The sequence below is a fragment of the Lissotriton helveticus genome, chromosome 7 (genome assembly GCF_964261635.1).
Source record: "Lissotriton helveticus chromosome 7, aLisHel1.1, whole genome shotgun sequence".
In the NCBI taxonomy this organism is placed as follows: Eukaryota; Metazoa; Chordata; class Amphibia; order Caudata; family Salamandridae; genus Lissotriton; species Lissotriton helveticus.
In genome coordinates this window covers 1,719,643,960-1,719,657,796 of record NC_136068.1, presented here as the reverse complement: position 1 = coordinate 1,719,657,796, position 13,837 = coordinate 1,719,643,960, and the positions used below count along the sequence as shown (strand labels likewise).

The window sequence follows — 13,837 nt, the reverse complement described above, 5'->3', positions numbered from 1 at the left end:
GCCCATAGGTTTGGAAGGCCGGCTGTAGTTGTGATTTGCCTATACTGCATACAGTGTCTGCAGGCATAGCACATCCGCACCTTGGCACACAGCCTTCAATGGCAGTTTGCATGTTGGTGCTGAGGGGTCCCTTGGGGTGGCACAGTACCTGCTGCAGCCCTTAGGGACCCTCTTTAGCCTCCTTGCCATAGGTACCAGGAGTACCATTTACTATAGACATTCAGAGGGTGCTAAAGGTATTGCCAATTGGGGGAACAAGTGTACAGTTGTAGGGAAAGAGATCTGGAACTAGGGACCTGGATAGTCAGACCCCAGTGCACTTCTGTCAAAATTGCATTGAATACCAGGCAAAACGTGAGGGTAACCATGTCAAAAAGGGGCCCTTTCCTACAGATGGGGATATAAAGGGACCCAGAAGAATAATAAAAGGAGTCTGCTCAGCCATATTTAGCAAATTAAAGGAGGAGTTTCAGACCAGACTCCCCAATAAAGCCTAACAAACTGGGGCGCGTTTACAAGAGTCTGCTGCCTGAAAGGGTAGGGTGGCGGGGGAGGGGATTAATAACTCAATAAAGAGATGCTGGAGCATTTTTCATTTTATCTGCCCAAACATTAGTCACACCAAACAATTAAAATGGAGTTGGAGACGATGGGACCAGAAAGTTTGCAAATGCACGACCGAAGTTTAGGCAGGCTCCTGGGAGGCAGTAACTAGCAGCTCCTTTTGTAATACAGTCCGATTTATTGAGAAGCCCATTCCTCATAGGGAAAAGAATACAGCTCTAAAAACTTGAGCTTGCTCGAATATTTAGAAGAAATATCAAAGCCTTCATATTTTTGATTAAATCAAGACATATGAATACTTTTGTGATGTATTGGTCATGCCAAACCAAGAACTAAACAAGGACCAAATGCTGGAATAGGCCAAGATCCAATAACAGTGTGTAATTTCAGACTAATTATTGGATCATGATTCTCAATTGCACATTTTGGCAAAGACCAAATGTTAACCAATGCATATTTAAAAGAATAGCCAATATTGTTACTATTAGAACCATGTGTAAATGTAAACAAAAGAGTTTATCAGAATGACGTAGGGATTTTAGACCCCTACAAGAAAGTAGAAACTCACACAAATAGATCAGCCTACCGTTCAGCACTGTGGCCTCTAAAGAAAACAAACATTGGCATAGCCAATAGGTCTCGCTTTTGGGACCTTATAAGTATTTAGTTATGCAGCACAATATCCTTGGTGCAACAACATCAACTGTTGCATGGCTAAACACTTATAAGGTCTCAAAGGCGAGACCTATTGGCTATGCCAATGCTTGTTTTCTATTTGATGGAAAGGTTTAGGTCTACAAACAACACCAGTGAGTGGTTTGCTGCACAAAGGGCCCAGGGCTGCGATGAGGCTAGGACAAGGAGGCTGTGCCAGAGAACTGCCTGTTGCTTGTAACCTGGAAAGGGTTCAGAATATCTGCATTCATCTGTATTTTATCAATCCCACCAAACGTCAGCATGAAGAATCCCAATAAACTGCATCAACTCACATACCTCAACCACTCCCCCACCCCACTAATGTTAACACCCAAATGCTATTTTTTTCATCTACTCCTAGGAAATTCTAGTGAATGCATGGAACAGTTGCTTGAGTCACTAAACTAACCCCAATAACCAATAACATGACTAGCCACTAACCTTGGGTTAGGTAGCAGCATGCTCCCAGGGTAATGCGCTTCAGCACCTCGTCAGGGGTAGTACGTGTTATATTAATGCAGTTACAATTACAATCTACCAAGGTTCCCCAGAAATGGATTTTTGAGGCTTAGATATCTGTGTGAGTGAGAAGGGCTGGGGTGGTGGGGGTTCAAGAGCGAGAGAGGGGGGAGAAAGAAAAGGCTTTGACTGTTAAAGAGAGGCTAGAGAGGGCGGGCAGGCAGAGAACAAGACAGATGGAGAGTCAGAGGAAGGCGAGAAGGATCAAGAGGGAGAGAGTGACAGGAAGTGAAGTAAGAGTGTGTAGCGAGAGAGCGAGTGGGGTTGGGTGAGGGAGTGGGCTGAGGTCAAGGTGTGTTTAGGAACATCAAAAGTTCTTGAAATGAAGTGACGTCATTGAAGATGGAGTAGGTGGGAGAGAAGTGACATGGCGAGGTGCGAAGAGAGATGAAAGAGGTGGGATTGGTAAGGACAGAGGGGGCTGGAGAGTGTGCAAGACAATAAGGAATTTATGAAGGGAGAATGATGGGAGCACGGGAAGGTAATGTAAAAAAGGAAAAATGTCAGAATATAAAAGACGGGTGGGATAAAAAGATGGGCTACAAAGGGGAAGAAAGGTGTGACGAAAGGAGTGGTTAGAGGGTAGACATATAAAGTGTGAGAGAGGTAGGCGATAACATAAGGGAGTGAGTGATGGAAAAGGACAATGCAGATATAAAAATAGGAAAGGGAAAGAGGAGAAGATGAGGGTCCGTGAAGATGAAGTGAGGGAGAAAAGGGGGCGAAGAAGGCACAAAGTAGAAACAGGGCCTTGGAGAAGAAGGGTTCAGAAGAGTGATGTGCAGGAGATGTAAAGGGGGACAGAGTGTCGGGAAACTGGAATGAAAAAGACAAAAGGTGGAGACGGGGCCAAGTATGAAGAGAGCAGAGGTTGAGAAGATGGGGAAAGCAATGAGAAAAGGATGAGCTAGTGAGACAAAGTATGTTGTCCTGGCTCGTTCACGTATGGAGCAGAGATTCTGAGAGAGTGAGGGGAGGAAAAGTGGGGAGAGCCGTTGAGCAAGGGAAGAGAGTCTGGAATGAAAAAGACCAGCGAGAACAAGGGGTCTAATAGGGGAGAGAAAGAGATGACAAGGAAGCAGGAGAGGGTGAGAAAAGGCGCTTCATGCGAGTGTATGAAAGAGAGGTAGATTGGGTCGACAGGGACAGAAAATAGTTCGCGAGAGCATCAAAGAAAAAGAAGAGATACCCCGATAAAGAAAGGGATGAAACAGAGAAGAGAGGATGGTAGGTCTAAGGGGAAGTGACATGATGACTGAGAGAGCAGGAGAGAAAATGCGAAAGGGGATCGACAGGCTTAAGAAATGCGGTGGTGACCGAGGAGAGTGTTAGAAAGCAAGGGAGCGAACATGTAAGAAGGAACGGAACATGGAAGGGTGAGATAAACCAGGGAAGAATGAAGAGAGGATGTTTGGAAACCAGAACAGGGAAAACCTTTTGTAGGCAGAACTCCTTAAAATCACACGTTCAACCCTATCAACAGACGCCATTCAGATCTTTCTTGTGGCGATTACATATGATTACAGCACACATTGCAAGACGCTGCTCAGTTATTGGATCTTGGTTCATCGGGTTCTTGGTGAACCTAAAAGTCCTAAATATCCCCACAACCAGAAAGGTCCAGTGGATGTAACGGTATATTGCTTTCAAACAACTGTCCTAATTAGAAGAAGTTACAGGTGAAAACGTTGGCACAAATGGCTGTTTTCAACTAATTTTCAATTTTTGCTATATTCAACTGTTAGTTTCTATAAAGAAACCTTGAAGGATCTACACAAATGACCCCTTGCTGAATTCAGAATTTTGTCTGCTTTTCTAAAATGTATAGCTTTCCAGCACCTATTATTGCTTTCATACCCATTTTTACCATTAACTGGAAAAAGGTTGAAAGCATAAAAAATAGGCTATGTCCCGGTAAAATACCCAAACTGTGTAAAAAAAAAAAGTTGGTTATCTGACAAAAGTCTATCCGTCCCTAAAAGCTGGGAAAATGGTGATTTCAGCCACACCCTTTGTTAATAACATTTGTCTAAATTCTCGGTCCCCTCCAGGGGAATCCACAAACCCTGGGTACATTTAGAATCCCCAAGTTTTAAGAAAAGGGCGCAAATTTGGTATGGATACCTTATGTGGCCAAAAAGTTACAGGGGCCTAAGCACGAACTAACCCAAATAGCCAAAAAAAGAGGCTTAGCCCAGGGGTGGGGAAGGTCTAGCAGCAATGGGGTTAAAAGTGGTTCTAACGTGGCGATCCGAGGAACAGCTACCATTTTGTTGCTCTAAGATCAAACTTTTGTGTTAATGACAGCAGCTGGCCTGCTTTTGGAGTCCATCTAAGTTTTGGGAGTTCTAAATACGGTATGCCCCTCTGATTATCTATCTCGCAGGTTAGATCATAGGTTGAATTAAGATCTCCTTCCACCAAGGTGAGATCCTTCCCACCCATGTTTCAATAGCATTTGCTTTAGTTGGTTAACGGTAGTTGTTTATTAATTTCTAGCCTCTACTCTGTTGTATACTTTGTATATTTTTAGGGATAGGCCAGAAGGTAACAGCAACCTAAGTGCTAGAATATTTTTGGAATCACAAGGCAATATGATAATTCTGCACCGAACTGCGGATTTGATCCAGATGCCCAGCCCCCCTGAGGGCCTACCCTCGTCAGGTCATGTCCCTCCAAAACAAATGAAAGGAGCATGTCGCCGGCTAAAAGTCCCTGGCCACAGCCAGAGACAGTAGGCCCAAATATCCTGAATAGGACATAGTCTGAGGAAAAGGGGGAGCCGGGAATGAGAGAGAGTCTGCAGAATTCCATCTCAGCTCCAAGCAAGGTACTTAGAAATATGCTCTCCTCCGTATCCAGCTTAGCCATCCGCTGACACACACAAGGCCTTACGCACACCATCTCAGGAGTGAAAAGTCCAATCTCGGACACCGCCACATCAAAAACATATGGGGGCTGCAGGACAGCTCTCTAACCCCAACCCCCGCCCCTCCCCTCCCCTCCTGGGTTCACGGCAATAGAAACCAGCAAATCACATAGAAATGTAGAGAAAGACACTGAAAACAAGTAAAAAGAAGCCCAAAAAGAAACTTCTAGAAAAAGGGTATAGTAAAGACCCGTGGCCCCGTTGGGGAGTGTCCCACTGCCACTCTGTGCCAGGACTGGGGGGATATAAATGTGACCTCAAATCATGTTGCAATCGCCAACAACACCTAATTGCAGCACGCCCCCTCTTTTCACATCGCCTAGCGCAGGTGTAGGTCAAAAGGCTCCACTCACACACACTAGGGAAGATAGGATGTGAGAAAGTGGCTCTATGTATACTGGACAATAATGAAGCACAGTGTGTATAGAGTCCACAAACCCCAAAGGTATAACAGAGGTTAAAGTCAGGACTGACCTTACTCTCAAAAGTGGTAGCTTGGTCGAGCAGTAAGGCAGTACCAGAGGGCAGTGCAAAGCATTTGTTGTACACACTCAGTCAGCAAAGGATTTCACACACTCAAGGACTGAACTCAAGGCCAATGGTTTGTATATCCAAAGCTATGGTTGTTTTATTTTTAGAACCAGCAGGCATAAAAATATACTTTGCTAGATATGTGAACTCTCAGGTAATTACTTTTCCAGGAAGCAATAAAGCTGGTGAACACAATAGGTACAGGAGTTGCTGAAGACAACTCCAGTCTAGACACACTTTAGCATTGTGCTCGATAGATTGTTACCATAACAGTACAGTTGATTACAGTGTAGATTACTTTAGTAGTTCCAGGACTAGATCCTAGATTCAGTCCTGGGGTCTAAGCTGAAACCAGATTAGCAAAAACGTTTTAGTTACTGTGGTGAATTTTCATGAATATAAAGATGTATTAAAAGTTCACAAATTTTTCAATGACAATCTGGCAATGTTATTCAATGGGAGAAAATTCAGGTTGCAGGTAAAGTATGATCGCGTTACTTTTGTAATCCAGTACTGGGTTTCTCGGGCCAGCACTGGGGTCTGAACTCAAAACAGGTAGGTAATTGCGTTTCAATATTTTGTATGATTTTTAAAGAATATTTCAAGTTTTCAAAAGTATGCACTTAGAAGAAATTTCATAGCAAAGCATACAGTGGGTTCCTATAGAGAAAATATAGATTACTAGCAAACCCGGTAAGGATTACTTTTGCGGTTCAGTACTGGGTTGCAAGGTATAGTACTGTCTTCTCGCTTGCTTGCAGGTGAGCACTTCGGAATTCAGACTTCGGCTGATTTTATATGAATATTTGCAGTTTTCAAAACTTCACACTTAGAAAATTTTCGAGTCTGAATGGGTCAATGTTATCCAATGGCAGGTAAGTGAGTTACCGGTTTCCAGGTGAGTACTTGGCTGGTGAAGTTAAGGAGCCTTCAGTTGGTGGCTGCTGGCTAGCAGGCCACGCGGCTGTGGGAACTGGGTTCCTGGTCACTTGCTCAGGGCAAGGGGGGGGAAGTAGGGTAGGACAAAGGTGGCACAGCCAGCGGCACTCGGGCGGCTGGGTGCAGGGTGCTCTTCGGCCGTCGGGCGCTCAATGTTATCCAATGGGAAAGGTCAAAAAGGAACAAAGGCTGCAGGCTCGGGGATGGAGACTCTCTAGGGGCGCCAGCACCTCGAGAGGTAAGTTGAGATCGAGGAGCACAGGTAGGTACCCCAAAGGGAGGAACAGGGGGCTGTAGGGCGCCGGGTGCAGGGGTGTCTTTGGGTGTCGGAAAAGCTTACCCTCAGCTGGTCACGGTTGGTGTGTCCCCTGGTTCTGGGTCTGCAGGTGTCGGCTGGTTCGTCGAGGAGGGTCTTTGGGCACTGGACTTCGGGGGACGTCCTCTTGGTCTTCGTTCGGTTGGGCCCGACCCGGGCTCGGCAGGTGCAGAGTGGGCTGGTCCGGAGCTTCCTGGTTGGCACCAGGTGGGTTGTTGCAGCAGAGCCTCTGCTGATGGGAGTCCCAGTCTTTAAGAGGGTCAAGGCAGGCAGGTCCTCTGGGTGTCCCAAGGTTGCTGTCCGCTGATTAGGCAGGAGCAGGTTCCAGGATCAACAGGCCGGTAGGGCTGGGGCCAAGTCAGTTGTTAGCAGCTGCACGGCGGGTCTTCCTCTTCTTGATCTTCTTTCAGACCCCCCAGGATATAGCGGCATGGATTGGCAAATTTAGCGGCACAAAAATGAAAATTTAGCGGCACAAAAATGGAAATTTAGCGGCATTTTATTTTGGGTTTTTTGCAACACCAAACACAGATATCTTACTGTTTGAGTTATTTGACAACATGGAGCTATGTACATTTTGTTTATTTACAATTCAGCCCATTTGTTTTAGTTAAAAGGCATGTTAATCTTGGCCACGTACGTTCAGTTCTTCCAAGCACTCCAAATCTCCCTCTGCTCTACCCCCCCGACTTACTGCCCTCCATTCTTTATTCCTACATCCACCCCCGCTCCATGCTCTCCCTCTCACGTTGAAACCCCCCCTGAACCCATCGAACAGCCTAACTTTGTAGAGTAAAGAAACTAGGACTGTACTAATTGCTGAGCATATATTAATTAAAAAAAATATATATAACAAAACGATGTCACTAATTTTTGTTTCTTTTGCAGGTGACTAGCTTGCAAGTAGGGAGAAAGCAACATTAATATCCACATTTACAAAAATCCTTTAGTCCTGGACACATACTTTTTCGTAAGCCTGGGTTTATGTTTTCCTTCATGCAAAACTATAAATAATTGTAAAAGGAGAGACAAGTGGTGGGACACGTCAGGACCGCACAGTTACCGGGTTTTAAAATATACAGAAACCAAGGAAATGGATGTGTTGTATGAATCGTCCAACAGCCCTTGCAGAACTCTTGAGCACACAGAGTAGATCAGTGTATGCCTGTGATTGGAGGGTGTGCCTTTTGTAACATGCACACACCACTCTGCCCTTGCAACACACGGCTGCTACCTCTCACATGTTTTTACCTTTGATACTTGCACAAGTGCCACCTTGCCCACGTAACGCTTGTTCCTGTGCCTGAGTGTCTAGCACTTATTGCAGTACTATACCTCAAATTATACTCTGTTTTCTCTTATAACTGCACACTTGTCACTTTCATCTCCTCTTGTGCACTTTTGACTACCTCATGCATTTTTGGTTGCTCACAAGTTTTACTCATGTATTTTGTTTGCTCACGATTGTCACTATTACCTTTACCACCTCATGTATTTTTGGTTGCTCACAGTTTTTACTACCTCATGTATTTTGTTTGCTCACAATTGTCACTATTACCTTATGTAAGTAACGTATGTTTTTGCAATCTGTTCTTTTGTAATGTTTCTCATTATGTTTCATCTCTGTTCCTAATGTGAAGCGCTCTGACGCCTTCAGGTAAAGTCCGCGTTATATAAAAATGCATAAATAAATAAATAATAAAAACTTTACCCAAGGCCGGGCGAGGCCTGCAATAACAGCTTTTCCCTCTCTCCTATTCCACATCTCCACTGCCCCCCTCCCACCCGGGCAGCGCTTCTTAACGAAGCTCATTTTAAAGTTGCCTACGGACGGTACCTGTCAGTGTTCTGTTCGCCGCCGGCTGGCTTTCCTCCTGCTCCGACGAGTCCGAGTCTCTGAGGAATGAGGAAGAGTCTTCGTGTGTGTCGCTGCCACTTCGTGCTCTCTCCCCCTCTTGCTGGTGTGGTGCTGGTCTTCTCCCTCTCTCGGCCGCCGTGGTCTTCTCCCTCTCTCGGCCGCCGTGGTCTTCTCCCTCTCTCGGCCGCGCGTCCTCGACCTCCTGGCTCCTTCTCTTCTCGCCGCAAATCAAATGGAAAATAATGGGTGCCTCGCTCCTCTTCGGCGGAACCGGCAAATTTCGCGGGCTTTATGCCAAATATCGCGGCATTTCCAGAGATCGCGCGATTTCGCGATTTTTTTGCAAATCGCGAAATCGCGATAAGCTGGAGGGTCTGTTCTTTCTTCTTTTCGTATCGGGATCTGAGGAAGGAAGGTTCAGGGAGCCCCTAAATACTGAATTTAGGGGCGTTACAGGTAGGGCAAGGACAGGGACCAATGGGTCCCTGTCCTGGGGTGAGTACACCCCCCTGGTCTACTCCTCTCCTGTGGGAGGGGGGTAGGAGCCTAGCTGGGATTGGGCAGGGCTCCCCATCTACAAGATGGCCAGAGCCCGGGGTCGTACTTCACCTCGTCTCCCCCACCTGAGGGGTGGGGTTGACACAGGCTGGCACCCTCCCTTCCTGATGTAGTTTTTCCCCGCCAGTCTTCCCGCCAGAGTGGGGGTTAGAACTGGTGTGGGCCAGTTTCTGGGTACAGCAAATGGTCTGGAGAAGCTCACAGAGGCTTCCCCCCTGCCCATCCTGGGGGAGGAGACCTAGCACCTCGCCCAGGATGTGCATTGTTGCAGGCCCAGGAGAGCGGGGGCTCTCCACCCAGGGGCCCAGCAACATGTCTGCTGTGTGGCAGCCTCTGCAGCCACTCAGCCCAGACGTGGATTGTAGGTTCGGGTTTTGGAGGGCATCTCTGAGATGCCCTCTCGTGCATGTTACATTAAATCCCATACTGGCATCCGTGCGGGTTTAATGTGCTGAGAAGTTTGATGCCAAACTTGTCAGTCTTCAGTGTAGCCATTATGGTGCTGTGGAGTTCGTAATGACAACCTCCCAGCACCATATACTCTGAATGGCCCTGGGCACTGTCGGGGCACAGGGCTCATGCACCTGTGCCCACACCTCTGGCATAGGGCACCCATCTAGAGGGGTGACTGAAGTATGATAGGGCAGTGGGTTCTGTGGGCATGGCACAGGGATGTGTGCCATGTCGACTCTTGGTTTAGTTCTGTACTTAGGCACTCAGCCTGCAAAGGCAGTGTGTGGGTGCCAGGGTACAGGGCCCCTGGGAGTGGCACAATAAGTGCTGCAGCCCTCAAGGGTCTTCTCTGGTCACCATGCCCTGGGTACCTAGAGTCCCATTTACTAGGGGCTGACAGGTGGCCAGAGATGCCAATTGGGTTTTTAGTTTCAGCACAGTTTTAGGGAAGAAACACAGGCCCCTGGGTACCTGGTTGGCAGGAACCCAGGGCACACTCAGTCAAAGCACATCAGCAGTTCAGAAAAAAGTGGGGGCATGCCAAGGTAAGAAAGATGGCACTTTTTCACATAGGATATTAGAAGTCTAGCAACACCCATAAAATATTAGTTAAGTAGCTGAGAATATTCAACTTCTCATTTAGACCACCCCTTAATGAACATCCTTTTCTGCCATGGTGAGGGGGGTGAACCGATGACCCATACGTAGGAATTAAGGCGTCCTATGAATAACACCCAATGTTTTAAAAAGTAAACATCCCAATGGGGGCCACCTTCTAGTGCCCCACTAAAATAGCATGAATGAATGTAAAAGAACACTCCTAAAAAAGAAAGGCGTAGGAATCCCCCAGAATGATTGATGATGATGATGATGATGATGATGATGATGACATAAGTAAGGGTGCAAATGTTTTCTGACTTTAACCTTTAAACAGCTCTTATCCAACAGGTCTGCAATCAAGCCACCAATGTGCCCCACCCCAGAACCTCTTTGACAACCACTTCCATAATCCCTACAAGACCCAAGTGTGGAAGTCAAAGACAAACTTTTTTCACTATTTGTTTTTAGCTCCTCCAAAAGTGAAGAAAGCTCTGATCACCAGAGGACTACAGTTCAATAAGTTTTGTATGTTGTAGAATTGTATAACCTCTGTTTACTGTGGATGTTGCTGCATCCATATGTTGCAAAAGATCTGCCTAGTCAAATTAAGTCCACACCTACATTTACACAGCGCGTGCGTAGGGCCCTTTCTCATATCACTAATAATTGCACTGAACCGTTCTTGTTTTTGTGTGGCTTCCTGAAGGTTGGGGGTATCCTGCTGCAACAACCCAGTCCTCAAGTTGGGTAGATTGCAAGTAACTAGGGAAGTAGTAATAGTAAAAACTGAAGCACAACAACGTCCCAATAATGTGATTGTCATAAAGAATGGGGTAAATGATGTAGTTGAAAAATCAATTGGGGGAATGTTATTATAGATATCGAGGTAATCAATGACACACGTGTGCATAAAAACGACATCGAATCACTGTTGTAGTCACCTGATTTGACCCATCCATCACACCCGAGTCAGAAATACGTGGTCAGGCAGGCAGGACCTGCGACCTAGACCTGAGGCAACTAATTGACAGATCACAGGGGGGTGGCATCTAACCAGCACAAAACACACACGCCCCGGAAAAATCCAGATTAATCCCACAGATGAGCAGCGACACCACAGTGGTCCAGGGATATTGACCCCAATAAAGCGCACATTGCCAGAGGGGCGCACCTTCACAAAACACAGATGCCACATGAAGTTAGGAACACTCAGCCAATCGGGACACAGCACACACAGTGATCACACGTTCCTCATGCCGGACATCTGGACACGTTACTCACTGGCCCTCATTGTGTCCACACAAGGTCGAGACTCCCCTGCATTTGTTATCAGATGAAAGTAATTTATCACGTCAGGCCTACATTCCTCTTCCTATAAAGGATCTATGAATTGTTTTATGGTGCTCCAAGAAATTTACATAATGGTGCTCAAACCGGTTTGGCTTAGAGACAGTCCTCATACCTGCTTCTATACTGTGCTTCTGGCCATAGTGTTTAATTAAACCAACTTTTCTGTTTTCCATATGCCTCTTGTCTGCTTTTTTTTTAAGGTGGATTCACATTTGAGCAATGGTTGAGAGTAGGTAAAAGAACTCTAGTCTCTTTTTACTATATCATTCCTGATACTTGTCCCTTTTACCATTTTTGCTGCCATTATCAGTTCTCATACAGCCCATGTCAAGGCCTTTTGCTAAGCCTGTTAACTTTAGTGATTTTATTAATTTCAATGTTTTAGTAGGGATAGTTTGTAGCTGACTTCCCTGACACATTCCATGTCGGTCCATGTTTTTTATTCAACGGATTATGATCGAAAAATTAGGTCTAGCATTGAGAACGAGCTATATATTGAAAGATCATTTTAATATGTAGAACAAAAACTACATTTCTGAGTTTTCTCCACTCTGCTGACCTTTATGATAATTCTGTTCCAGGCTGCTTAGAGGGAGAGACACAGATCTTCCACCACTCAATGTCCTTTGGCACTCACTGTCTCACCCAGAACACTGAATAATAGCCACTCACTAAAATAGTGACGTTCTCCTAGTTCTACTGAATTCATTGGAGGAGAAGTGCCAAATTCAGGTATCGCACTCGGACCAGCAGCTTCGAAATTTACAAGCAGTGGCAGTTTCTTGCTTGTTTATTCCACTGTTGAAATGGCTAAAAGCTTCATTGTAGCATCTGCCGCAAATGCCCGCTGCAGTGCCATTTTTGTGCTACTGGAGGAAAAGTCTGAAGTTACGGACAGCGCTGTGTGGGCTGAGTCATGAAACAGATTGCATTGTATGATTAAAAACATCCACAACAGTACATTTCCAGTACTAATTTACAGCGAGGACATGCAGGTTCACCTTTGTAGAGTTACCACCACAACATTGGGCGAAGACCTCAAATGATGGTTGCCTACCAAGCAAAAGAGGATACCAGCCCTGAGAACAAAAGGGGCATCAGAAGTGCAAGTGCAGGTATAAAAAGGGAGACCGTAATAAATGATAATTTGGTGAACACAATGTGCCCATAGAAAAATAGTTGGAAGATTTAAAAAAATTATTTTTTTTTAAAAGATGATACGTCAAAGTGCAATTAATATTCCCTCGACATTAAACTTTCAATACTAGTCTAAAACTGTGTCTGTAGTCCCCCTCCTCCTCTGGTGGAGAGAGTAGGAAAAGTCACTTGTCTGTAAGTAAATCTAGATATTCATTTGGCCTGTTTTTAACATTCTATCTGCCTGAGAACAGACCAGAAAGAAAGTTGCCACTTGAGTCTCTAGAAATCCTTCTTCCTACTTGCCTTGCAGGAAAGGATGGGACCGTGCAGCGCTTGAAATCTTAAAGTGGCATTGTCCTTTTTCTCTCTAGTTATAATTTAGGTTTGAAGGTCATTATTTCCTTCCCTGTTTAAAATGCTATTCTTGAGTAGTCAGATGTACTCCACTGTCACTAGTTTAATTGGCTTTATTTTAACACAGAAGCTAGAACATGTTTTCTTTATACTAAATTAAACATTTTTAATAGTAGTTTTAAAATGTTTGGAATCCTACAGATGCTCAGCAGCAGTCTACTTTTTTTGTTGATTCAGAATATACATGACTCATAGCTATAATTATGTGAGGTTCTTTTCATATATGGCAGATAACACTTCAGTCATAACTGTATCATGTCTTTCGCTAAATGGTTCTGCAATATGCAATGTCCAGTGCACATCTCTGACTGATTGTTCTGTTCCTTGTCATTTTGCTTTCTTCTCTCATATGATCTTTTTTTTTGTAGGAAATCTAATGTGAAAATCAATTTAGATTTGGCCCAGTCTGAATCCATTCTAACTGGCGCATCCTTGCCTGCCCTCGAGCCTACAGTGCTGGTACGTAATGGTTCTTCCTCCTATCCACTCTCCACAGGTTTAAAGGAACAAGTGTTACCTCATTCTAATCTTGCTATAACTTACTTGGTGCATGGTTGGTTGGGGAGTTCATTGTTTTGTTTAATTCTGATAACCTATTTGACTTGTCTCCTCTTGACTAGTTTTAATTACCACATCGTTTTCAATTTGTGTCAATCGCTCCTCTTACACCAGGCTGCTGTTTTCTTTTGATCTTTCAGCTCAACTGCTCCTCAGCACACTCTTGCTGTCTTTCCATGCACGAGTCCTTCATCACATTCCCCTCCTCTGTGCTTTGTCCAACCACTTCTTTTACTCTACTATCCTTCCTTTTCGGCTCATTCTGTTATTTCGCCAAACCCCCCCCCCAAGGAAAAATGTGGGGCAGTCTAACGAAAAAGTTAGAGTCTTCTAACGGTCCCTAAACGCCTGTTTAGGAGGGTGGGCCCCGAGACACTTCACAGTGCAAGGGTGTGACCATGGTAAGAATTGG

The 13,837-nt window shown here is 45.1% G+C and overlaps 1 protein-coding gene across 1 annotated transcript in view; it reads left to right on the top strand.

The window, feature by feature from the left end:
- Window positions 1-13,837, top strand: part of HAUS5 (HAUS augmin like complex subunit 5) — a 264,940-nt gene that overhangs the window by 70,759 nt on the left and 180,344 nt on the right. Inside the window, exon 7 of the mRNA XM_078655427.1 lies at window positions 13,236-13,326. Within this exon, the coding sequence (XP_078511553.1) occupies window positions 13,236-13,326 (91 nt within the window). The remainder of the gene's footprint in view (window positions 1-13,235; window positions 13,327-13,837) is intronic.